Raw genomic sequence first — 27047 nt, 5'->3', positions numbered from 1 at the left:
TCTACCTCATTTCAGTTCTGAAGAGACAACTCTTTATTCTGTAGTTATTCCCTCAGATGTTAGACTCTCTGTAGGTTTCATTAAGGCATCCTTCTGAACTCCATCAAGTGCAGGCCCAGAGACATCAAATGCTCCTCATATTTTACGCCTTGCATTCCTGGGAACCTCCTCTGGGCCCTCTCCAGGACCAACACACCTTCAGTTTACCTTCTCCATTGACACTCTTGGCCTACCTTGCTGAATGAGTGGAGCCTCAATCGTAATCTGGCTGTGTGTCAATTCCAAGTGACTGGTCTGATTCTGGAGTCAAAGGTTTGGCTCGTTGTCAAATAAACAAGCATCTCACCAGCTGAGCTACTTTGAGGGGAGGTAAGGCAAAAAAAAATGTAGCATGGAATATTTCCCCATCCTCTGAGTAAAAGCATGCATCGGCTAGATTTACTGCAGACAGCAGCTTTTCCTGTTTCTGACTCAGAAGGTTATGGGGTCAAGTCCTGTTCGAGAGGGTTAAGCACAGCAGTCAGGCTGTGGTACAGTACTGAGGGGGTGCACACTGGTGTATCAGCTACCTCAGAACCACAATGGAAGCAAGTCACTCTCAGACCTGAGGACTACCCAGAGGGAGAGAGAGGGAGCTGTACCGTCCTTCAATGCAGGGACGCTGAAGGCCCCAGAGGAGGATGCTTCCACTGCCTCCCTCCAGTTGGTCCTCCTTGAGAGCCTTGCTACCTAATTCCCGCTTCAGCTTCCTCCAATTAGCTCACTGTTGTTGTAACCAATTAACGGCACTCTTAGAGGATAAAACTTTGGCCCATCACAGGTGGGATGACATCTGTGGTGAAGGCTCTGGTACAACTGCCAATCAGAATGGTTTGCACTTGAGCTATAACTAACCAATTCTCTCCGAAGTAGATGGACCGCGTAGTGTTTTGAGTGCTGATGAGACACAAGTTGCCAAAACCTGCACTGCAGGCTCTAAACTCGATCAGGCCTCTACGCATTTAAAGTATCATCGCTGTTACACTGTGGGTGGGCAACCGGTGCACGGCAAGATCCCACCGCCAGCTGTGTGATAAACGTGCAATGGTTGCTTTCAGAGATACTGACAGAGATGATGGTTAATGGAAGGCACTGGAAACTCTCCTACTGTTCATTGAGTTTTGTCCTGAATCGAGTACTCAGGCTTAACATTTTGTAAAGGATGTGCAGACTTCCGTCCTGTTGCTTCAGAGGTCGCAACTACATCAGACATTACTATTATGGGCCACATATTCGAAAACATTGAGATTGAAAGCTGAGGTGGCAACAGAGAGGTATAATCCATGAAGCTAGATCAAATTATCTTATCTTATGACTTCTAAAACGATTCAACTTAACATCCTACAGAATTTAGCCACACATTTTTGCAGTGGTCTGCAAAAAGGAACGGGTGGATCTGATTTAAGTATTAAAGTCATGTAACAGGCCTAGGGTTACAAGTCCATGGATCTCTGCATCGCAGGCACACAGGGTGGTGAAAGAGAATTTTGGCATGTTGACCTTCATCACGCAGGGCACTGACTACAGAAGTTCAAGATGTTGATGAGGTTGCATTTGGAATATTGCAGTTCAGTTCTAAGTAAAATTATTGCAACCGAGTGACTGTTGAATATCATTTTTTGTTGTTAGAGTGCACTTGTGTATTCACCTTAGTAATGCTAAAATAGCTGCCTGTGCCTTTAAGAGAAAATGGTGTTGTCATTTTGTGAATGACGAAGAGTCGTCATGCTCTAGAAAGGACGGTGTTTGGATGCTTTTCCCAGATTTGGAGAGGAAGTATTTTCGCGAGTAAATTGATCAGTGCTGGATAGTGTGATTGCAAAGTTCCTTAATCGGCTTACTAGGGTGAGCAAGGAGATCCCATTTCAAGGTCTAGCCTATATGTGTTGGGAGGTTAAGCACGTGTGTGTGCCAAATAATTGCCACTATGGTATTGGTTTTGTATATTTTGCTTTAGTTATTTTCATATTGCATACGTAACAAGGGTGTGGTCTGAAGTAAAGCTGAGATTGTAATAGTGGGAACTGTTTTTTAAATTTATTTTATCGTTTTTATTTTGATATCCTCTTTCTGCAATAAAACATCTAAAACAGATAAAGGAATTTAAGACCCAAAAAAGTATTTGTCATCCTGCGTGTGTATTTTTTCCCCAGGCTACAAAATTGTTATCAAAGTACGTACAGTATATGTCTCAATATACTACCTTGAAGTTCATTTTCTTGCAGGCATTTACAGGAAAATAAATACAATAGAATTTATAAAAATCTATAGATAACAAAGACTAACAAATATCCATGTGCAAAAAATAATTTTAAAAGGTAAATAGATAACCTAAGTTGTAGAGTCCTTGAAATTGAATCCATAGTTTGTGGAGTCAGTTGAGTGTTGAGGTGAGTGAAATTATCCACACTGGTTCAGGGGCTGAAATGTTGTAGGGTAATAACTGTGCCTGAACATGGTGGTGTGGGACTTAAGGCTGCTATACATCCTGCCCAATGGCGATAGCAACAAGAGAGCATTGCCTGGATATTGGGGGTCCTTGATGATGGATGCAGTGCTTCTTATAAATGCGCTCAGTGATGGGGAAGGTTTTGTCTGTGATGGACTGGGCTGTATTCACCATTTTTTGTGCAACTTTTCCATTCTTGGGCATTACTATTTCCATACCAGGTCAGTCTGCTGTAGGAAAAGTGCTATTAAGCTGGAAAGAGTGCGGAGTGTGTTACCGGGACTCAAGGAACTGAGTTATGGAGTGAGGTTGAGGGGTGTTGGACTGGAGTGAATGATAAATGTTGGTGAGGTTGGAGGGGGGAGGGTGATATCACAGTGGTATTGGTATGGTATATGACCACAGTTTCTCCCAGGGCTGGGCAATCAGGAACTAGATGATATAGATTTAAGGTGGGAGGGGAGGGAATTGAAAGAAGCTACAGGCATTGGTCTGTATATGGAGTGAACTGGCAGAGGGAGCAGTTGAGCCAGGCACACGAACAACATTTAAAAGGCATTTGGACAGGTGAATGGATAGGAAAGATTTAAAGGGACGTGAGCCAAAAATGAGTGAATGAGACAGCGCAGATAGGAATTATGGTTGGCAAGGGGCAGTTGGGCTGAAGGGCCTGTTTCTGTGCTGTATGACTTTGTGAAAAGACGTGGGTGCCTGCCACAATGGACCAGCTCCCATATACTGACCCAGTGACGGTAGGTGCTCCTGCCTCACCGCTCCAGAGATTCTGGTCCGACCGACCCTGATCATGCGTACTTTCCGTGCGGAGTTTGCATGCTCACTCCCAGTTCTGGTGGGCACTCCAATTTCCTCCCATATGCTAAAACTACAATGGTAAGTTAATTAGCGACTAAGTTACCCCTGGTTGAGATTTGTGGCAGGCAAAGAGGTGATAGTGTGGGGGTTGGGGTGGTGTTAATTGGGATACAAGCATTAAAATAGGATTATTTCTACTGGGTGATCGAGGGTTGCTGTGAATGTCGAGAGCGGAAAGTCCTGTTTTCATTCTACGGGACTCTGTGAATTGAATTATATTAAAAGGTAAACAGGAAGAGTTGCTGATGCGTAACAGTCCATCTGTCAAGTTTTAAAGCAGCTTCTTACAGGAGCTGAAACAGGCTAGAACAATATAAGTGTGAGGACCCCTTTATGAATAAATCTGGCACACCCCCACCCCCAGGAAGATAGCTGGGCTGTGTGACTCATCAAAGCGTCGGATCATTTACAGGGTGGTGGGAGAGGTTTTGCTGAGGCCCGAGTATCACAAATTGGCTCGCTTATCTGCTGGAACTCATCAAAGGAAGAGCGGGTGTCATGTCTCCCAGCTTGAGGGACAGGGTTAGATAAGGCCACGGTGCCTCTGTGGGAGGCCGGGCTTCCTCTCACATCATCACTCACCCTTCACCGACAGGGCAGGGGGTGGCACTGAGTGATGCGACAATAGCAGTGGCATTCCCTCAACCAAAACTAAACGGTGTTGAAATTCCTTTCTGACACTACACAGGGCACCAGTAATTTAAACAGACATATTACAACCCCAAGTGTGACCTGCACCCGCATAAAAATTGGGTGAGGTCGTCTCGGAGTAATGCATGCAGTTCTGGTTGTCCAACTACAGAAAGGATATGGATACTTTGGAGAGGGTGCCGAATGCTGCCTTGAACATGGAACAGTATAGGACGGTACAGGCCCTTCAGCCCGCGGTGTTGTGCTAATCCTTTAACCTACTCAAAGATCAATCTAACACTTCCCTCTATTTTTTTCCTCTATTTTTCTATCATTCATGTGCCTGTCTAGGAGTCTCTTAATTGTCCCTGATGTATCTGCCTCTACCACTGCCCCTGACACTGCCACTCTCTGTGTAAAAAGGTTACCCTCTGTCATTAGAGGGTAGTCGCTATGGCAAGAGGTTACATTATTTTTTTTCTTTGGAGTTTAGGAGCCGAGGGTAAACATGATAGAAGTTTGTAAAATTATTAGAGGCATTGATAAGGAAGACAGAAGCCCGATCTGTTTGTTCATTGTGTGCCGTGTCGTATGACATGTGTAATCATGGTCTCTCCATGATCATGATTGTTCTTGGCAAATTTTTCTAGAGAAGTGGTTTGCCATTACCACCTTCTGAGCAGTGTCTTAACAAGATGGGTGACCCCAACCATCACCAATACTCTTCAGAAATTGTCCGCCTGGCATCAGTGCTGACGTGACCAGCACTTGTGATATGCACTAGCTGCTCGTGACCATCCACCACGTGACCCTGATCGGGGGCTAAAGCCTGATTTATGCTGCTGCGTTGCATGTACGCCATAGATACCGCGTACCCTATGCCATAGAGTGACGTGCACCTCCCCAAAAAAGTAACTCACGTGTCGCGGTGACGCAGACCACAACAACTGTGATTGGTCCGCTTGGTAGCATCACATTTCCTCCTACGCATTTCCGGTTGCTTCTTCCCTGCCGTGTCTGTACACCGATGCGAAATAGATGAACCAAATCGTCAAATCTACCTGCCGACATGCGAAAATGTTTGAAGTGCATTTCCTCGTCCACGTCTCTCACGAAGAAACTCAACACAGTGGCCTAGAAACCCCACCGCCAACTAGCGTTTTGGCGCACACCAATGCATGCTCGCTACAGCGTAGAGCGACGCAGAAGTGAAAATCAGGGCTACGGCGTAGCCCGTACGCACAAGTGTAAATCAGCCTTAAGCAGGTGCTACACCTTGGTCAAGGGTGACTACAGGCTAGCAGAGTGAAGGAGCTGCTTACACCTCCTTTGGTAGAGACATATCTCTACCCCACCACCCTTTCCCCTCAGGTAGAAATGTCAAATAATAGAGGATGTGCACTTAAGGGGTGGGGGGGGAGTTTATTTTTATACAGCGGGTGGCAGATTTCTGGAACAGGCTGCCAGGGATTATAGTGGAAGCTAATATAATAGAGACATTTAGGAGCATGGATTATGTGCAGAAAGAATTGGCATTATGGTCAGCACAGACATCATGGGCTGAAGGGCCTGTTCCCGTGATGTACTGTTCTTTGGTCTAACTACAGCGTTTGTATCTGTAATAGAGCACAGGAACAGGCCTTGCCAACCACTATTGCATTTGCCTGCATTGGAATTGTATCTATCTATGCCTCAGGAAGTCATAGAGTAATAGAAAAGTACAGAACAAAAACAAGCCCTTTCGCCCACCTAATCAATGCTGAACCATTTAAACTGTCTATTCCCATCGACCTGCACTGGGACCATAGCCCCCATACCCCTACCATCCATGTACTTATCCAAACTTCTCTTAAACTTTGAAATCGAGCTCGCATTCGCCACGTGTGCTGGCAGCTCATTCTACACTCTCAGTACCCTCGGAGTGAAGAAATTTCCCCTTATGTGCCCCTTAAATTTTTCATCTTTCACCCTTAGCCCATGACCTCTGGTTATAGTTCCACCCAACCTCAGTGGAAAAAGTATGCTTGCATTTAATATATATATACCCCTCATAATTTTGTATAGCTGTATCAAATCTCCCCTCAATCTTCTACGTTCTAAGGAATGAAGTCGTAACTTATTCAATTGTTCCTTGTAACTCAGGTGCTCCAGACCCATGGCATCCTTGTAAATTTTCCTCAGGAAGGACTGAGACACCCAAGAGAAAGACTGAGAGGGTGTAGTCAGATGTGAGGCTCTTTTCTCCTGTGGAGCTCTCCAGAACGAGATCAACAGTGATCTGCTCAGTCAGGAGAGATGCCTTTGCTCAGAGAGCATCTGGACTGTAGAACAGGCTGCCCCTGGGAGTGGACAAGGCAAAAAGCATGTGTATGTTTAAGAGGAGTCTGGATAGACAGATGAGAGAAGTGTGCAGAGTGTAACCATAGTTACCCAATAACTGGGCTCAAATAGCTGCTATTTTTTACATTGTGACTCATCACTGTAAACTTACCACTGGAGGTAAAATTCATTTGCACTTCATTGGAGACAGCACTGAAAGTGACTCAGTGTGGATTTTTTTCAACGGTGGTGGGATGCCAACAGTCTCGGTCTGACCGGCAGATGCCAGCTGCTCGCCTGTCTACCCAGCACGGAACAAACAGCAACCACCAGCCCTCTGTGAATGCAGATGTTGCTGGGACCCAAGGGGCTGCGTTATGGAGAGCAGGTTGAGCGGGTTGGGACATTTTTTCTCTGGAAAATAGCAGACTGAGGGGTGACCTTACAGAAATTTATATAACCATGAGGAGCTTCACGCCATCTTTTTTCCCCAGAGAAAGAAAATCAAGAATTAAAGGTGCACAGGTTTAAGGTGGAGATTTAATAGAATCCTGAGGGGGCAATTTTAAAGTTCTCTGAGTTAAGGCGTAAAAGCTACCTATAAAAACCAACATTCCCCTCCATTTCATGTAGTAATATAATTAAAGAACACAAGCAAAACTGTAACACAAAATCCCTAATTCATTTCCTGGTGATCAGTGCAAATAAAATTGATTATTATAAAACAATGACATAATTCATGTTGTGTTTAAGTTCTGCAATTGACAAATGTTGTATCTGTAAAGTTTTTTTTCCCATTTCTACAAAGGACCTGTGTCTAGTTTTGATCTTGCTCGTGTATGACTCATTTGACTCAGATAAATACCTGAAACTTCCTTTTGAAATCTGAAGTAGCAAGCGGCTGGTTAGTTTACAGTAACCCCTTAGGCCAAAGAATATAAATCATTCCATTCAACACAGTGACAACTGGCTGAGTGGTATATTTGAGAGAGCACGTATCCCCAGTGCACTTCATGAAAACTCAGAACTGAAATGAGTCGAGTACTCAGGTTCACCGGGAATGATCAAGACAGCAAAAAAGTTACCATATGAGGAGTGTTTGATGGCTCTGGGCTTGTACTCACTGGAGTTTAGAAGAATGATAGGGATATCATTGAAATCTATAAAATATTGAAAGGCTTAGGTAGAGTGGATGTGTTTTTTTACAGTGGGGGAGGCTAGGATCAGAGCGCAGAGTGTCAGAACAGAGGATATTTCTTTAGACTAGAGATGAGGAGGAATTTCTGTAGCCAGAAGGTGATGAATCTGTGGAATTCATTGCCACAAATGGTTGTGGAGGCCATGTCGTTATATTTAAAGCGGAGATTGATAGTTTCTTAATTAGTAAGTGTGTCAAAGGTTACGGGGAGAAGGCAGGAGAATGAGAGGAGAGGGATAATAAATCAGCCATGATGACATGGAAGAACAGACTTGATGGGTCGAATGGCCGGATCCTGCTCCTATCTTTTGGTCTTATTCTGTTGAACCTTTGTCATAATGCCATATAATATTCATGGCCCATGCCCTCAAAAAGACTGAAGCCGCAACTCAGGAGATTTTTTTTCTTTTCTGCTACAGCTAGGAGTTCATAAAAGCATTACTTGAAAGCTCCTCTTGTCACATTAAAGCTTGAAATGTTATGTGCTGAGTTTCTGAAATCCATTATAGTCAATAGACCCAGGTTTCAGAGACAAAGCTGGACCTCAGTAGAAGAAAAAACTGCAAATGTTGTAAATCTAAAATAAAACATAAAATTCTGGAAATGCTCTACAGGTCAGATCTCATCTGTGGGAAGAGAAAATAGAGTTAACATCACAATGCAAGTTGATTGTCTATTTCCCTCCATAGATGCTGCCTACCTTGCTGAGTTTCTCCAGCATTTTGTGCACATTGACCCAGATATCCGCATCTGCAGAATCTCTTGTGTCTTAGATTAAACCTGTAGCTTTTGCTATATACTGAAAACCCCTGAGGATAAATTTCTGGGTAATACCACTTAAGCGTTGGTCACTACTCTCTTGTTAATTTATTTTGTCCTCCTACTGGGTCATGGCTTTTCTGCTGCAGGGTTTCAACTTGAAACGTCGACAATTGTTTTTTGCACCAGCTACTGCTCAACCCGGACAGATTAAAAAGATTAGCTTTATTTTGTCACATGTGCCTTGAACCGTACAATGAAAATTGTGTTTGCATCAAATCGTATCAAATCAGCGAGGGTAGTGCTGCAAGGGTCCCAGAACCAACATAGCATGCCCACAACTCACTAACCCCTACCCTACTATAGGCTGACTGTGTGGGTTTCCTCCGGGTGCTCTGGTTTCCTCCCACATTCCAAAGACGCAAGGTCAGTAGGTTAAACGGTCATGTGTAAGTGGGTGGTGTGGACTCAGTGGGTTGAAAGGGCGTATTACTGTGTTGTATCTCTGAAAAGAAATAAAAGAAAAATATAACCAGTGTTAGACTCTTATTTTACCAGATATGAGTGGTTCAAATGGGGAAAGTTTGGTTTACTTGAGCATATTTAATTATGCTGACATAACCGGACACATGAGTACTACTGGTCTGGGCTGAATTTCTAGGTTGTATTTGCATTCCACAGGGTTACATCAAGCCGTTTCTGTTCTCCTGCAGCTATTCACTTCATCTATCTAATCTTCATGATGCAATTTTCTTCTTCTAGTTATTGAAGAAAAAGGAGTAAAGATGAACTTGACAGTTATCGACACACCAGGATTTGGAGATCAAATAAACAATGAAAACTGGTGAGTTAATGGTTTTCTGCAGGACTTTTGTTCATTGTGTTGGTTTGCACTTTTCAAAGAAATTCAAAGTAATGAGAAATGAATCTTTGGGTTGTATATGGTGATATTTATGTACTTTGAGAATAAATTTACTTTGAATTTAAAAACAGAATTATGCCATTTGGCCCATCAAGTCTGTTTCACCATTCTATTGTGGTTGATTTATTATTCCCTCTCAATCCCATTTCATTGCCTTCTCCTCATAACCTTTGACACCTTACTAATCAGGAAGTTATCAGCCTCAGCTTTATATATATATCCATTGACCTGGCCTCCACAGCCACCTGTGGCAATGAATTCCAGAGATTCACCAGCTTCTTGGCGGAAGAAATTCCTCCTCATCTCTGTTCTAAAGGGATGTCCTTCTATTTTGATGTTGTCCCCTCTGGTGCTGCACTCTCCCACTATTGAAAGCATTCTTTCCTGGTCCACTGTTTCCAAGCCTTTTTAATCTTCGATAGAGTTTAATGAGATTCTCCCCCTCCCCCCTTAAGAACTGCTGAGTGCTTTATTACAAAATCACAATTGAACAGTCTGTGCCCCTTAAATCAGCATTAAAAATAAATGCTGATAAAGGGTGGCCTGTAAATGTCTTTAAAATTATGGAAGGATAGGAGGTGTTTCCACTTGCAGGCAAGAGCAATAGTTGGAGATACAAAATGCAGAGATCAGTAATAAATCAAGCATGGAAATGAAGAGATTCTGTATGCAGAGAGTGGTTCGAATGGTTGAGGTGAATTGCTTGGATCCATTTAAACCAAGGCTTCCTAACTTGGGGTCCTTCCACAGACCCCTAACTTAACGGCCCACGGCATAAAAAAGGTTGGGAACTGTGATTTAAGGGGAAGTTGTACAAGCCTGTAGTGGTGAACGGAACCAGCATGTTGATGGTAGCCAATGAGGAAAGTCAGGAGGTTAAGTAGAGCATTTCATTCTCCAGAGCAGTTGTTAATTTGAAACAAGCGATCAGCAAAACTTTGCTCACTCAAGACATTAAGGGGTACGTGACAAAGGCACTGGGTCACCATTCAGCCATGGTTTTGTCTTGGTTTACTTCTCTGACTAAAAATCCAAGAACCGCTGGAGCCTGGAGGCCCAAGATGGCGTGTCCAGGGGTTAGAGGACAGTGTATGCGCGTGTTTGGGTGTGAGAGAAGGAAGAAAGGGATTGGACTTGATCGGCTGTTGTTGCTTTGTCGCTTGATAGGTTCAGTTCTGTTGTGTTCTGTGAGCATTGTGGGCATGCTCTGTTGGGCCCGGACTTTGTGGCGACATTTACGGCTGTTACCAGTGTGTCCTTTCAGGTAGCGCTGATTGCTAGCACAAACGGCACAGTTCAATGTACATGTGATAAATAACTGAATCTGCACTCTGAAGGGCTCACCCTGTACTGGAAATGTCTTGTCTTCATCCAGTCGCCTTCTTCCCCTCCCCCATGTCAGGCAGTGCGTGCACCAGTACATCCAAATGTTATTATCCTCTGCTAACTCAATCTGCAATGAAATACCATCTCTGCAGGTCCTGGAAAATATGAGCTTTAGAATCATGCAAAATGGAGATGGGCTCGTTGTGGTATTTAATGTAATGTCAGTTATTGACAAAATATGTTAATTTGACATCCCCCCCCCCCCACCACCTAAAAAAAACCTGCTTCCTCCCACAGGTATATGTCAATAAATATGAGAGTGTGCCAAGAAAATTTACACGGATCTTGCCGGGACTTGAGGACCTGAGTTATAGGGAAAGTTTGAACAGGCTAGGACTTTACTCCTGAAGCAAAGGTTGAGAGGAGATTTGGTAAAGGTATACAAAAGTATGAGGGGTATAGAAAGGGCAAATACAAGCAGAATTTTTCCACTGAGATTGGGTGAGTCTAGAACCAGAGGCCATGGGATGGAAGGTGAAATGTTTACGGAGAATATGGTGGGGGGGGGGGGGTGGAAATCATCTTCTCTCAGAGGGTGGTAAGAGTGTGGAACGAGCTGCCAGTGGAAATAATAAGGGTTTGATTTGAACATATAAGAGAAGTTTGGGTAAATACATGGATGGGAAGGTTATGGAGGGCTACGGTCCAGTTGCAGATCGAAGGGATGAGGCAAATTAATAGTTTGGCACAGATTAGATGGGCCAAAGGGCCTTTTTCTGTGCTGTAGTGTTCTTCTGTGACTCCTTACCAAAGAGCACAAGAGCAGGTTGGAGCATGGGAGTTTCCCTCTACCTCACACACCATCCAGGCTTGGAAAGATCATTGCTGTTGCTTCATTGTTGTTGAGTCTCAATCTCTGAGCACTTCACCCATCAGCTACGTAGGATTGCCTTCACCATAGCGTAGCGGTTAGCGCGATGTTATCACAGCTCAGGGAATTCCAGAGTTCAGAGTTCAATTCCAGCGCCATTCTGTAAGGAGTCTTTGTACGTCCCCGCGAGGGCTTTCCCTGGGTGCTCTGGTTTCCTCCCACAGTCCAGACATACTAGGTAGGTTAATCATCAGTGTAAATTGTCCTGAAATTAGGTTAGGGTTAATGGAGTTGGGTTTGCCTTTGTGGCCTGGCTCGAAGGGCTAGAAGGACAGACTCCACACTGTGTCACTAAATAAATAAATAGATAGTTAGATAGATAAATAAATGAATGAATGCAATCCAAGAAAACTTGGGGACTGGGAATCTGGAAGCAATATTTAGAATAGCACAAGTCATTTTAAATGCACAATAACTCCAAATCTGCAGTCAAATCAGCATATAATTTTCTATGAATAACAATGACAACACACGGAAAATGCTGGAGAAACTCACCTGGTCAGGCACCATCTAGGAAGAGGAATAAACAGTCAGTGTTTTGGTCTGGTATTAACAAGTGAGGAGGGGGTAGGTGCTTGGGTGGGTCTGGAGGGGCGATGAAGTGAGAAGGTAGGAAATGATAGGCGGAAGAGGTAAAGGGCTGAAGAAGAAAGGAGAGAGGAGTGGGCCATGGGAGAAAGGAAAGGAGGAAGGGTGCCAGAGGGAGTTGTTGTTTCTGTTGGGTGATCATGAGCATAAGTGTGGTTCTCACTTTTAACAGCTGGAGCAGAGCCTCATCTCTGGTACCGACAGCCAGTGAGTCAGACGTTCAGAAGATCTAGCTTGCTGATTTGCCAGAGATCTGTTCCACCAGTAGTAGCCTGTCACTTCACAGCATCTTGATACTTCTGAATTCCATCATTGCATTAGTGATTCCCAAAGCAACCATGTGTGGGTCCAACTGGTGAACAAGGAGCATTTGTCATCTCTCCAACAATGAGGAAAAGCTACTCTGTGACCAAGTGATTAAGATGATGCCAAGAGAGAACTGTGTGTGTGCAAGGCTGGAAGGGGGGTGGGAAGAGAGAACAAAGCTTATTTTACTGTTGTTATTTGTTCCTTGTTGTCATCTGTATAGTGTTTATTTGTTTATTATTATAACTATTTTTATTTTTGCATTTTGTCTTCTTTTAAACCTTGTTTGTCAGTGTTAATTTGGGTGTAGTTTTCATTGATTCTATTGTTCCACCTGAATGCCTGCAAGATAATTAATCTCAGGGTAGTTTCTAGTAACATATGCATACTTTAATCATAAATTTACTTTGAACTTTGAACTTTGGCTGAGCACTGTGGGAATGCTATTTAGGCACCAGAAAGTGTGGCAACACCTGTAGACTACCTGCAGCGCTCCTTCGAGCATGTTGGCAAACATAAATACCACACTATATGCTTCAATGTATATATACTGTAATAAATAAATTTAAGTCTTGAATCGCTCTTGATTAAACCTTGGAAACATTTATAATGAAAAAATTCTGTGTTTACAGCTGGGAACCAATTGTGAAATATATTAATGAACAGTATGAAAAATACCTGAGAGAAGAGATTAATATCAATCGAAAGAAGCGGATTCCCGACACCAGGGTACACTGCTGTGTATACTTTGTGCCTCCGACAGGACACTGGTATGTAGAATATGGTAAAAAAATCTCTCAGTCGTTGCCTTCAATTATTGGTCTCAGTATTACTTATTTATTTTGTATTTGCATAGTTGGTCTTTTGTACATTGGTTGTTTGGCAGTCTTTGAAAGTGTGTAGTTTTTATTGACTCTATTGTATCTGTCTGTACTGTTGTGAATTCCTGCAAGAAAATGAACCTCAGGGTAGTATATGGTGCCATATATATATTTTGATAATAAATTTACTTTGAACTTTAGCTTTCTGAAAAGGCCTATTGGATAAACGCCACTTAATGATTGTAAACTTGTGAATTATTCTTCTTTGAAGATTTGCAATAGACATTTAAATTGTACCTATCTATCAAACCTCAAACGCCACTCTCAAACTGTCTGACAGAGTGCGCAAAGCTTGCATAATAAAATAAAAGATAGTAAGTTGGAATGTGCAAGACTCTTCAGGGAAGTGAAGTATGTTAATTGGCGAAGGAGTCAGAAGGTCTCTCACCACCTGACCTTGCCAATCAGCATTCTGATCGCAGAAAGTGTTTTGACAATTTGTGTCCGTGTCTCTATGGGTAGAATTCCTGCCTCTGAGCTAGAGCGCGAATGGTTCCAAACCAGAGCACAAAAATTCAGCGGACTCTCAGCACGTCTGAGGTGCCTCCTTCCAAATGAGACGTTAAAGCCAAGGTACCATTTGGCTTCTTGAATCCAGTGGCCACTGCACAGTTGCAAATATGAGAGGATTTTGGTCAGTATTCAGCTCAAACAATCCATCTGGTTGCTGTCTAAGACTCATGAGGTATAAATTGGATGCTATCTTCCTTCATGACAACAATGAAAGAAAGGAATTCTAAAGCACATTGGTTCTTGCTAGATGCATTGTGTGGCATGTGTTGCTCATGCTGTTTTAAAACATTGGAGCAGAATTAGGCCATTCAGCCCATCAAGTCTGCTCCACCATTCCATCTTGGCTGATTTATTATTCTTCTCGACCCTATTCTCCTGCCTTCTCCCCATAACCATTTATGATCAAGAATCTATCAACACCCTCCTTAAAAATACCCAATGACTTGGCCCCCACAGCTATCTGTGGCAGTGAATTCCACAGATTCACCATCCTCTGGCTAAAGAAATTCCTCCTCATCTCTGTTTAAAAGGGGCACCTTAGTATCCTGAGGCTGCACCTTCTGGTCCTAGACACCCCCACTATAGGAAACATACTGTTCAAGGCCACAGGGCCACTCTATCTGGGCCTTTTCATACAATAGCATGTAAATAGTTCTTAGTGCAAGTTTAAATGCAGATTCATGCATCAGGTCTCAGTCAAGATATGATGCACATCAATTCATGTTCAGACCTTGGAGAGAGTACAGGAAAGGCATAGATGCCAGCACTGACAAAATAGCTTAAGGCCTGCTTCAGCTGCTGGTGAAGGAGTCAATGTTGATAGGGAGAGTGATGCATGTGAGCAGATGAGTGAGTGAGAGAGTGTGTGTGTGTGTGTGTGTGTGCGTGCGTGCGTGCGTGCGTGCGTGTGTGTGTGTGCGCGCACACTTCCTGCCTGCCACACTGGGTTCTTGGTAGTCCTAAGAGTACTGGAAAAGATGTGCAGTGTGCAAGCTAATTCCTAGCCTGTTGATTGGTTGTTAGGATGAGGTTCACTGCTGTAGGTCTTCATATTCCAAAAGTGGACAGCCATCATTGAAACAAATTTAACATTTTGAGATTCTCGTCATTATCTTTGTAGATGCCTTCTACGTTCTTTCCAAACCTGAAGTCTATGGACCCCTTGCTTAATGGTATTGGTATTTGGCATTAAACAAGGTTGGGAACCCCTACCCTAAAGTAAGCTGTTCAAAGCAGAAGATGGTATTAGAACTACTTTGAAGAAAAGCGATATTCTGGCCAATGTTTACTCCTCAATATTTTAACAGTGTCATGATTTGCATCTTGTAAACTTTATCACTCCCAGAATCCACTCACTTTTCCACTCTGCTTTACAACTAGACCTTCTAACCTTTAAAGAAGACAACTTATCTCTGTCGCAGGCCTGACCTTGCCCTGTAAAAGGTATTCCCGTGTGCCATCCATCATTCCCCCACCCTGTCTACAACTTTAATGCTTTTTCGATGATTTCAATGACTACATTGTACTTCTTTGTACCTACTGTGAATGACCACAAGAGAATGAATCTCAGGGTAGTATATGCTGACATATCGACATAACTTGATAATAAATTTACTTTGAACTTTGAACAATTTCCCAACCTGCCGCATTGAATCTTTTTTTTTCTCTCTCTCTGCCTAATTCATCCGCTGAGAGTTCTCAGCATTTTCTATTTTATTTCAAGCTTGGTGAGATTGATCAGAACTGCTCCACATTATCAATAGTTTTTTTGATAGACTTTGAAGTGTTAGCATTTGTTTTCCGAGTAATTTTAAAATAGTTTTTGTAAAAATCTGTACATTATCGTAGCTGTTCTGTAAGAGTTTGTGTCTGTTTCCCTTGACCATGGGAATAGAAATCTACAGCTCATTACAGGCCCTTTGGCCCACAATGTAACCTACTCTAGAAACTGCCTAGAATTACCCTGTCACATAGCCCTCTGTTTTTCTAAGCTCCATGTTCCTACCTAAGAGTTTCTTAAAAGTCCCTATTGTATCCGCCTTTATCACCTTCACTGGCAGTGCATTTCACACACCCACCACTCTCTGTGTAAAAATACTTACCGGTACCTTTGACATCCCCCTTGTATTTACTTCTAAGCACCCTCGTGTTAGCCATTTCAGCCCTGGGAAGAAGCCTCTAGCTATCCGCACTATCAATGCCTCTCATCATCTTATACATCTCTATCAGGTCACCTCTCATCCTCTGTCCTTCCAAGGAGAAAAGGCCAATTTCACCCAACCTGTTCTCATAAGGCATGCTCTCCAATCCAGGCAACATCCTTGTAAACCCTGTAAATGTTGATGTGTTTAACGTGTAGGGTGGTCATTGTCCTTAGACCTTGTGTTCTAAATGCCAGGTGCACTAGCAAAAGCCAGCTGCTGGTAGACCTCAGCGGGCTGAGCAGCATCAATGGTGGGGAACGGAATGAAGGGGTACGACCCTGTATTAGGGAGTCCACTTGCAGTGTTTAAAGCACAAGCATCAACTACTCATTTCGTCCTCCACAGATGCTGCTCAGTCTGCTGAGTTCTTCCAGCAGATTGTTTCCCTTCACTCCAGATTCCAGTATCTGCTGTCCCTTGTGTCTCCATTTCAAAATGAACTATTTCCCTATGGTAACATAGAGGTTAACTCATTCCTCTCTGAAAACGCTATCTAATTCTTCACACGTTCCCTGCCCATTCCTCATAAACAGCCGTTTCCTTTTTGATCCCAAATCTTTGTGAACCTTGGGACTGAAGCTGCCCCTGAACGCAGATCCATCAGGAAGATTTCCATTCTCAGCCACATCACCTGAGTTATCGCTCACTACCTTGCCTCGGTGGCCATTTTATTAGGTACACCTGCCCATTCAGCCAATCACGTGGCAGCGATACCATGTATAAAAGCATGCAGATGGGGTCAAGTGTAACTCAAATGACAACGCGTTACAATAGTGGTGCACAGAAGCACATTTCTGAACGCACAGCGCACCGAACCTTAAAGTGGACGGACGACCACAGACATACATTCAGTGCATGTCTGCATCTATCGAGTCCGTGTGCTTTGCAGGCGGCCAATTTATATCTTATGACAAATGAGTTACAGCTGGATATTTGTGCAATAGGTTATCAAGCCAACATACCTAGAGGTGAAATTTAATCAGCCTTTTTTTGTGAAGACAGCTGTAAAGTATCAATTTAACACATCTTGATCCTTTTAATATTTCATTTCAGCTTATCTCCTTAATGCACAGAGTAGTTCTGGGATGTGTTTAAAAGGGAAATTGGAGGCTCTGTCAAAGCTATCTATAGTCTTCAAGATTCCTATTGCCAAAATTCCCGTGACTTAAAGGGAAAAGTCAAGAAATTAACATGTTTACTGCTGGTATGCTTCCTATACCTAATAAATTGGCAACTAAGTATGTTCATTATCTTCTGCTGCTGTAGCCCATCCACTTCAAGGTTTGACGTGTTGTGTGTTCAGAGATGCTCTACTACACACCACTGTTGTAATGTGTGGTTATTTGAGGTACTGTTGCCTTCCTGTCAGTTTGAACCAGTCTGGCCATTTACCTCTGACCTCTCTCATTAACAAGGCGTTTTCACCCACAGAACTGCCACTCAATTGATTTTTGTTGTTGTTTTTGCATCATTCTCTGTACACTCTAAGGACTGTTATGTATGAAAAGCCCAGGAGATCAGCAGTTTCTGAGATACTCAAACCACCCTGTCTGGCACCAACACTCATTCCATGGTCAAAGTCATGTAGATTGCATTTCTTCCCCATTCTGATGTTTAGTTTGAACAACAATTGAATCTTTTGATCTCTACGTGCTTTTATGCATTGAGTTGCTACCACGTGATTGGCTAATTAGATATTTGCATTAACAAACAGATGTACAGGAGTACCTAATAAAGTGGCCACTGAGTATGTGCCCTTATGAGGGTGCATATTGTAGATCAACCAATGTGTTTCTTGGACTCCCAAGAGTGTAAATGCATTAAAAAAATTTTGTCAACTGTGGTTGTATTTACTCAAACTTTAAGAAGGAGTGATTTTGTTTGAAGTTTTTAAGATATATAGTGGAAATGAGAGAGTAGAGAAAGAATTTCTGTTGGTTGAGCTGATCAACGTAACTACTACAGCCAAGCACTTCAGGAGTGAAGTTATGAAGAAGCTGGGAGAAATTTGGGACTCTTTTCCCCAAAGAGCAACCAATGGCAGATCAATAATTAAATTTAAATCTGAACTTGATGGAATTCTATTAACCAATTATGCTAATCCAATGAAGATAAGTTAAGTATATAGAATTAGACAGGTCAGACATCACAGAGTCATGGGAGAGATGTGTGAAGAGCAACATGGTTACTGTAGCAGTTTTCGTAACACTATTACAGTGCTAGTGATCTCTCATTAGGGTTCAGTTCCCACTTCTGTCTGTAAGGAGTTTTTACATTCTGCCTTTAACTGTGTACAATCTTCACCCACATTCCAAAGACGTACAGTTAGGTTTAGTGAGTTTTGGACATTCTATGTTGGCGCCAGAAACGCGGCGACACCTGTGAGCTGTCCAGCACAATCCTCCCTGATTTGATTGGCACAAGTGACACACTTCACTGTATGCTTCAATGTCTATGGAACAAATAGCCTTTAAGTTGCTTTTTCTACAGAATAGTGATCAAGTGGCACTCGCTGCTCATAGTTGTGGTTAACCAGGATTTTTATTGGATGGCACATGAGGGAAAATGAGCAAAGGGCTGTGACTGGACCGTTCCACAAATAACCTGCCTGGACCTAGTGGGACAAATGCCCTCTTGTGCTATAAAAATGTTATGATTCTAATGGGCATGAAGGGCTAAAAGCTAACTACCTTCTCACGTATTGGTTGGATTCTTCTGTTGCACATGGTTTGCCTGGACTTGAGACCGAAAGCGTTGGAGGAATTGAACACACTTCGTCCCAAGTTCTCAATATTTAGGAATCTTAAACGCGGTGGGTGGGGGGTGGAGTTTATATTTATTACATCGCAACATGTGTAGACATGCTCTGCACCCAAGTAAGGAGAGTGTTTTGTAGATTGACACACCAGCGGAAGCAGGTAGCAATACAACAAAGAATCCATCTTCCTCCTCCTTGCACAGTGTAAAATAACAGTGTAAAAATGAATGTACTATGAAAGCCAATACTTGTTGCTTCTGGAGACAAAGTGGATCATTCCTGGTTTATTCCTCTCTCTGTAGATGCTGCCGGACCTGCTGAGTTCCTCCAGCATCTTGTTTGTGTTACGCAGAATATTCTGCTTGTTTTAGGCAGAGGAGAGCAACAGGAAGTTTTTTTTCCCCCTGAATTATTCTTTCAATCAGCGCCTATTCTGTAGAACCCTCTTTTCAAACACCAAAGGAAACAATGCCTCTGTGTAGCTTTCAAACAGAGGCAGATGGATTCTTGATCACCCAAGTGGCGAAAGGTTAGCACAGGGAGAGAGGAATGTAGAGGTGAGGCTGTAATCAGATCAGTGTGAGCTTGTTGATTGTTGAAGCAAGCACATGGGATTGATCAATCTACTGTGAATTCATATGTAACTAATCATTTGCATTTCAATTCTATCAGTAATGTAGTAGCAGTAGTACAAGCACTCAACTATGATGTCCTCCTAAGGCGGGGGGGGGGGGGGGGTTATTCCCTTAATGGAGAATGCCTGTGTGTGACTTTTGCTATGTGCACACTAGACTGGATAATTTTGAAAATGCCGGTTTCGCGTAAAAACAATAGGGGTCCACACTAGGCGTTTTTAAAATATCTATGTCCGCATTAAAACAGATATTTCAGCGAATCTCCTCCTACTGCGCATGTGCAGGACACATCTACTGAAAACAAGCGACATGTTTGGTGTCGAATCTCGCTGTGAAAGTGTTGGTGCGCGTTTGTTCAGTTACAGACTCGAAAAACTTAAACGACGGACAGCTGTTGGCTCTCGCACAGGAAGACTTAAAACTAAAAAAACAAATACTGGAGCTTATGGAGGCAACTGACGGAGTTCACGGATGGTATGGCCCGGTTGACGACGAACATTGAAAAGCTGACTAACTCTGTTGCATTAATAAAGCCCCTTGTTAAATGTATAAAACATGTCTGCATCAGTGTTATCTTGTATTTCCATACAATGTTACATTAGGCTGTTACACATCTATTGTCAGAGAAGTACTTGCATAAATAGGTAAACCACCTTCATATGAGCAAGGACAGAAAACAGGGCAAAGTGAGTATATTTATTTATTCAGTAAGTTATGGGTCAAAGTATTTGGTGAGTACATTTCTAACTCTTCTGGCTTCAGTCTAGTTGCCGTCTGTTCTGAAATTGTTAGGTTGCGTTCAAGAAAACAATGAAATTCCGCGCTGCCGTCACCATCTGTTCCGGCACGGCATGACAGCATTTTTAGATTTCTCCCGTCACCCTGTCCACACTGATCTGCCCGAGCGGCTTTTTCAAAATTACACACTCTGGAGAGCATTTCTGAAAACCTCTGTTTTTGGGGGATGAAAGCACCGTTTTAGTGTGGACGGAGGTAAAAATGAAGAGAAAAAGCTTCGGTTACAGATTTATCTGGTGTAGTGTGGACGTGGAGAGGCTGATGTACAGGGTTTCGTGGTATGGAATGCAAGACGACTGGGGACCCTCCTCTGCTGCAGCCTTCCCCTGCATCGTCATCATCATCTGCCAGCTCCACTGTTGAGGTCTTGGTTGGATCGCTCTTTGTGTGGAAGCTCCCCGTTGACCTTACCATGGGTGACCCTACCAAGAGCTAAGCTCCAGCCGGCATCGCTCTCGGGATCTCAGGAGTTCACAAGCCTCTACACCACGACAAGGTGACGATCCTCAGGGAAGTGATGTGCCCTCTCGACACTGTGCGTCCTCGGCTCTGGAATCCCCGTCTTGCGCTGTGCTGTTCAAGGTGCCGCTGCTGAAGGCGAGCAACAACTGGCAGTTAGCAAGACAAGGATTACAGCCAAATACTTCATCAACAACACTTTCCCTGTAAAAGTCACGGTAAACGGTCACCACAAACAACGAAGAGGTGGCCAAAGGCAAGGCTGAGTCGAGGGTTGCAGCATCAGGAGCGAGCAAAGTCAAGGCATTTTTGAAGCAAAGTCAGAGCGGAGGAGAGGCAGATTCGAGGCCCGTCCACCTAAACCAAGAGCGAAGTTTTATTGATCTAAGCATCAAGCCAATTTGGAAATGTCGTGTACGGGCCAAAATGTGGCAGCAGGGTTCAAGCCTGTCAGCGAATCGATGCGACAGGGGCCAGGTCCTAGAGTGAGGACCTGATGCTTGGACGATTTAAATGCCGGGCCAGATGGATTGGAAAGGAAGGGTGTCAGCACCAGAGGTGAGGTTGGTCTGTTTCTGCTAGCTGCTCTGCAAGGTTTACTCGGTTCTGCGTCACACCAAGGCAGAGGCTGAGGCCTCCAGATGCTCCAGGCCTCGTGTCTGTGGACTCCATAATGTTTACTCCGCTCTGCGATGAGCTGAGACTGTGGCCTGCAGCTGCTCCGGGCTCCATGTCTGCGGACTCGCGTTCGTTCTAAATGCTATTTCCTTGCTTTTATCAATTTGTCTTTTTCTCTCTCCGCATATTGGGTGTTTGACAGTCTTCTTTTCTTATAGGTTCTTTTGGGTTTCTTGTTTTGTGGCTGCCTGTAAGGAGACAAATCTCAAGGTTGTATAATATATACACACTTTGATAGTAAATGTACTTTGAACTTTGACTATGTGCTCAGTTATCAGTTTGTGTTGTAATACGGAACATGGAATAAGGACCACGATTTCGTCTTGCTACCAAAGGAAAAACAGGAAAAATATGAACTTAAAGGAGATGACAATTGCGATTTATATTCACAGGTATCTGATGGTTAAATTTATTACTAATATTCCAGAAATAAAATTAACTATGTTTATTGAGCTACAGCACAGAACAGGCCCTTTGAGCCAGCCTCCCCCAATTTAACCCTCATCTAATCACAGGACAATTTACAATGACTAATTAACCTACCAACTAGTAGGTCTTTGAACTATAGGAGGAAACCAGGAGGAAACCCACACGGTCACAGGAAGAACGTGCAAACTCCTTACAGGACAGCAGAGGGAATTGAACCAGGGTCGCTGGCACTGTAAAGCGGTGTGCTAACCACTACACTACCGCGCCGTTCCATGGGATTATATAGTACAGGAGGAATTATGCCAGCGCTCACTCTTTGGAAATATTTGTTGTTTGTTTCCAAACCCTTGCTCCATTGTCACAGCCCTGAAGACGGCTCTCCTTAAAACATTCACCCAATTCCATATAGAATTTATCATTGAATCTTCTTCAATCATTTTTCGAAGAGTGCATGATAATATTTACTTCCCCCCACCAAGTGCTGACCCCAAGGACATTCTGAAGGAGATTTATAGTATCGTCAGCTCTCTGCAAAACGAACACGTTATTTATTGTGGATTTTTTTCAGTTCTTTTTGGTATTGTATTCTTTGTACTTATTCTGCTGCATCGGATCCAGAGTAACAATCATTTACACTCGTGTACTGAAAAATGACAATAAACAGTCTTGGATCTTGAAATCTGAGATTGTTGCATCTGCTTCTTTGCTTATTTTCTTGCTGTCCTTTGTGTCCCGGAAGTGTTTCTCCGTAAGCTGTCCAAGATCAAGATCTTTAACAAGGGGTGTCTTCATTGAAACCTATCAAATGATGAAAGGGCTTGATAGACTGGGTGTGTAGAGGATGTTTCCTATGGTGGGAGTCTAAGACCAGAGGACACAGCCTCAGAATAGAGGGATGTCCTTTTAGAATGGAGATGAGGAGGAATTTCTTTAGCCAGAGGACGGTGAATCTGTGGAATTATTAGCCAAAGGCAGCTGTGGACGCCAAGCCATTGGGTATATTTAAGGCAGAGGTTGATAGATTCTTGATTAGTCAGGGCATGAAGGGATACGTGGAGAAGGCAAGGGATTGGGGCTGAGAGGCAAAATGGATCAGCCATGATGAAATGGCGGAGAAGACTCGATGGGCTGTGTGACCTAATTCTATTCCTATAACTTATGATCATACCTTTACCTGCTTGACATACTGTACATAGTTTCAGAGCAGTCTTAATTTTACTCCAGTTTCTACACTTGTTACATTTCTAGTAAACCTCCACCATCTCAGCGGATTGGGCAGCATCTGTGGGAAGAAAGGAACTGTCATTATTTGGGTTGAAACCCTGCACGAGACTGAGTGGAGAGGGGAGAGGGGCAGCATGATAACATAGTGGTCAGCACAACGCTTTACAGTACAGGCGACCCGGGTTCAAATCCCACCACTGCCTGTAAGGGGTTTGTACATTCTCCCCGTGTCTGCGAGGGTTTCCTCCAGGTGCTCCAGTTTCCTCCCACAGCCCAAAGACAGCTTAGTTGTTAGCTTAGTTGGTTATTGTAAATTGTTCCGTGGTTAGGCTAGGATAAAATCGGGGTCGCTGGGCAGCATGGCTCGAAGGGCCAGAAGTGCCTATTCCACACTACATCTCAATCAATCAATCAATACCAAGACTAGATGCTCTCCTTCAGTTGTATTACTCACATTTGTCTATAGCAATGCATCTGAGAGCTAAGCATTGTTCCATGAAATTATAGTTTGGTCACATTTGTTTGTAATTATTTATTCCAAAGACTTCCAGTTCAATTTTCCTGATCATTTTAACATACCCAGCATATTTCAAAGATTTCACCATTTTGTGTGCAAACCTTCTTAGTGCACCAGAGGGCTTGGATGGAGGGTTACTAAGCTCTTTAAAGGCTGAAATAGATGTGGATGAAGGATGTGGGTCAGACTGGAAAATGGAGTTGAAGCCAATGATCGAATTGGTAATGATCTTTGCAAATGGGGGAGCAAGTGTCGTGGCACATTTGGCCGATACCTGCTTTTGTGTCCTTATCCACTACCGTCCATGTCGTTTGCAAGCTTTGAAATTTGCTAAATTTAGTTCATGAACAAAATATGTGAAGAAGGTGGAATATTCTCTTCTTTAATACCAGGCCCTGAGAACCACTGCTATACATTTACTCCAGTGAGTAAAAGCAATTATTCCCTCTCTGGCCTTCACCCAGTTAAACCATGGGGTTCATATTTTTATCAAATGCTTTTTGAAAGCCCAGCACACCCTGTGCGCACCAGCCCTCTCTGTCACTACACGCGGAAGCTCCAAAGACACTCAGATTGGAAATGTGCGGCAACTCTTGCTGAGCAGAAGAGTGGAAGATTGCAAGATAGGCTATTTGCAACGACTGCAAAATAGTCTTTAGCACATGAAACCCTGCAAAGCAAAACATCTCAAGCATTTCTAATGAAAGCTGTCACGTAACCCTGTGATTTTCTTATTTAATTCCAGTGTGCGATTAGGCAAGAAGAGTGGGATTCTTCTTGTACTCCAAGGACCTTATCTGCCTTCATCTTGTGCCCTTTAACATGAAAACCCTAATAGCCTTCAATGCCTCAGTGACCTGAGAATAGCAATTTGAAAAGGGATTGAACCTTGTTGAACCCAAGTTGTTATCAGTCAGGATAGCCAGAGGCAAAAGGATGTCAGGGCAATAATGTCCATAGCCTTGCTGAATGCTGAACTGTGACCCAGTTGCCGAGGAATGTCTATCTGTGTAACCTCTGGGGGTCCTTAATCCACAGAATGCATTCCTCAACAGTAGTGGAAAATATAGTGGTGTATTACTAATCTTCAGTAACGGTTAATAATATGTAAAATTTCTGTCATTCAATTTAGCACAATTTGGTCAAATTGAACAAGCTTGTTATTATTTAAGGGGATAGATTAACACACGGAAAGGAGAGTGTATAATCCATTGATGCCACATTTGCAAGAATTTTTAAATTAAGTTGGTTCGATATCCGTGAACAATTGGAATCAACCTATTTGTTGCTGGTTGATATCAACTGATTATTAATCTTGGAATACCAGAGGAAATGTGGTCATGTGTAACTACTGTAAAAGAACTCTGATAGATCTTTAAATAATAATTTAGTTCACTCACTAATTGGTTTTTATCACGTCCTTATTATTAAATGCAATGTGAAATTACACTTTAGTGCTGGCATGTAATTGGCAATTGTAAGGAGTCCCACTGCAATTGATGGATTTCTCACCGCCCAGACTTATCCCACTGTGAAAGGACTGCAGAGTGCTGATCAGGCCCAAAAAATGGGTTATTTTTCATTACTTACTCTTCATTTTCACAGTAAAGCCATGTCTAATAACAGTCCCTGAAAAACTTGCAGATTTCAAATGTTTTCAAGAAATGGAATGGGAATCGGCCCAATTCCAAAGTCTGGAGAATGGAGGCTGGAAGCCTGGTGAAGATGGAAACTGGGTGGGAGGGAGGAAAGAGAGCTTGTTATGCTGCTATTCTTTTGTCGCTTGCTATGTTCTGCGTTGTCCTACCAAGCATCGTGGGCATGCCATGTTGATGACAGAATTTCTAGCTGACCCCAGCACATCCCTAAGTCATGTTGTTAACGCAAACAACATATTTCACTGTATGTTTTGAAGTACATGTGATTAATAATTCTGAGTCAGAATCTGAAGTGTGACAGGATTAGTGTAAAGTAGTATATCTTCGATAGGGTATTGCCAACAAACCTGTGTTGTATCCTGTGAGTAAGATAAAATAAATAGGCATCCGTTAGTCTCGAGAGACCATGGATTTGTGCCTTGGAAAGTTTCCAGGGCACAGGCCTGGGCAGGGTTGTATTGGAGACCGGCAGTTACCCATGCTGCAAGTCTCCCCTCTCCACGCCACTGATGTTGTCCAAGGGCCGATACAGCTTGGCACCGGTGTCGTCGCAGAGCAATGTGTGGTTAAGTGCCTTGCTCAAGGATGCAACACACTGCCTCAGCTGAGGCTCGAACTAGTGACCTTCAGATCACTAGGCCAATGCCTTAACCACCTGGCCACGTGCCAACACTGAGTAAGATACTAAGGTGGAAATTATCCTACAAATGATATACCATACCATATCCCCTACTGATGGCTGGCAGGAGGGTTTTAACTAGGAAAAGGCTGTGAACAGGTGGAACAATTGCCATCCTCCTCTCCCTCTCATTCCCCTAGTTCTACCCGAGCTCCCATCTGAAATAGTTGGGCAGATGCAGAAGATAGTGACTGGAACTTGGGTGTCCGGAAGAATTCCCTTGAACATATTCACTCTGCCCATGCTCACTGCCCAAGTAGAACCTTTGTTGTCTAAGCCTGTCTCTGAAGCTTTGGTTGAGGAGGAACAGGGAACCATAGTAAAATAGATTGAGAATCCCATTCCCTAAATATTCCAACTCTGCTGAACAATTGAGTCTATTTTCCAATAAGCGTGACCGCAGACTTCCCAAAATAATTTTTCTGCTAGACAAATATGGAAGTCCCTTGAATAATATTCCCAAAAATTACAAGTCTGCTTTCATCATCTGTTATAAGGTGACAGAATATAACCAAGGAGCGATTGTCTAGTTATATCAAAGATGTTTTTAAAATCAGCAACACACACAAAATGCTGGAGGAACTCGACAGGTCAGTCAGCATCTATAGTGGGAAATGAACAGTCAACATTTCGAGCCGAGATCTTTCATCAGGACTGGGTAGGAAGCCAAAGTAAGAAGATGGGGGGAGGGGAGGAGAAAGGGTACGTGGGCAGGTGATAGGTGAGACCAGGTGAGGGTGAAGATAGGTGGGTGGCCTGCACTCTCCACTCCAGGGAGACAACATGGATCCCCTGGGGCCATCCTCCTTTACCTTGGTCCAATTCAGGTTCCACATCCAAGAGTCAGGCCAATTCAGGGGTTTGGAAGCTCTCTATTTATATTTTCACCATTCTTGGGTTGAACAATGTGGTTATATATTTTAAAAAACTCTAAGAAATTAACTTGTCAAACTAGTTAGGCATATGCATAGACAAGGAATGGAGTGAAATGGATCATGTGCAGGCGGAAGAGATTTGATTTAATTTAATTTAATTTAATTTAGCATCATGTTCAGTGCAGACATTGTGGGCAGAAGGGGCTGTTTCCTGTGCCGTATTGTTCAATGTTTCAAACTCGGCATTAAGCTTGACAGAAACTCAACAAATTCTGCAGATGCTGGAAATTTTGAGCAACACGCACAAAATGTTGGAGGAACTCCACATGTCAGCCAGCATCTATGGTGGGGAATAAATAGTCAACTTTTCAGGTCAACAACCTTCATCAGGACTCATTA

The 27047-nt window shown here is 43.1% G+C and overlaps 1 protein-coding gene and 1 long non-coding RNA gene across 8 annotated transcripts in view; one reads left to right on the top strand and one right to left on the bottom strand.

Annotated features, from left to right (window-relative positions):
• LOC140735343 (septin-9-like) overlaps nucleotides 1–27047 on the top strand; it is a 416923-nt gene that overhangs the window by 345055 nt on the left and 44821 nt on the right. For all 7 annotated transcript variants that reach the window (XM_073060281.1, XM_073060280.1, XM_073060282.1 and 4 more), the window contains 2 exons: nucleotides 9030–9111; nucleotides 12973–13110. In XM_073060281.1, coding sequence (XP_072916382.1) covers nucleotides 9030–9111; nucleotides 12973–13110 — 220 coding nt within the window. The remainder of the gene's footprint in view (nucleotides 1–9029; nucleotides 9112–12972; nucleotides 13111–27047) is intronic.
• Nucleotides 20056–27047, bottom strand: part of LOC140735347 (uncharacterized) — a 51748-nt gene continuing 44756 nt past the window's right edge. The window contains exons 4-5 of the long non-coding RNA XR_012100737.1: nucleotides 22870–22977; nucleotides 20056–21454 (exon numbers count right to left, since the gene is read on the bottom strand). This is a non-coding gene — a long non-coding RNA (uncharacterized lncRNA). The remainder of the gene's footprint in view (nucleotides 21455–22869; nucleotides 22978–27047) is intronic.

This window comes from Hemitrygon akajei, chromosome 11 (assembly GCF_048418815.1).
Source record: "Hemitrygon akajei chromosome 11, sHemAka1.3, whole genome shotgun sequence".
NCBI lineage: Eukaryota > Metazoa > Chordata > Chondrichthyes > Myliobatiformes > Dasyatidae > Hemitrygon > Hemitrygon akajei.
This window is presented reverse-complemented; position numbering and strand designations above follow the sequence as displayed.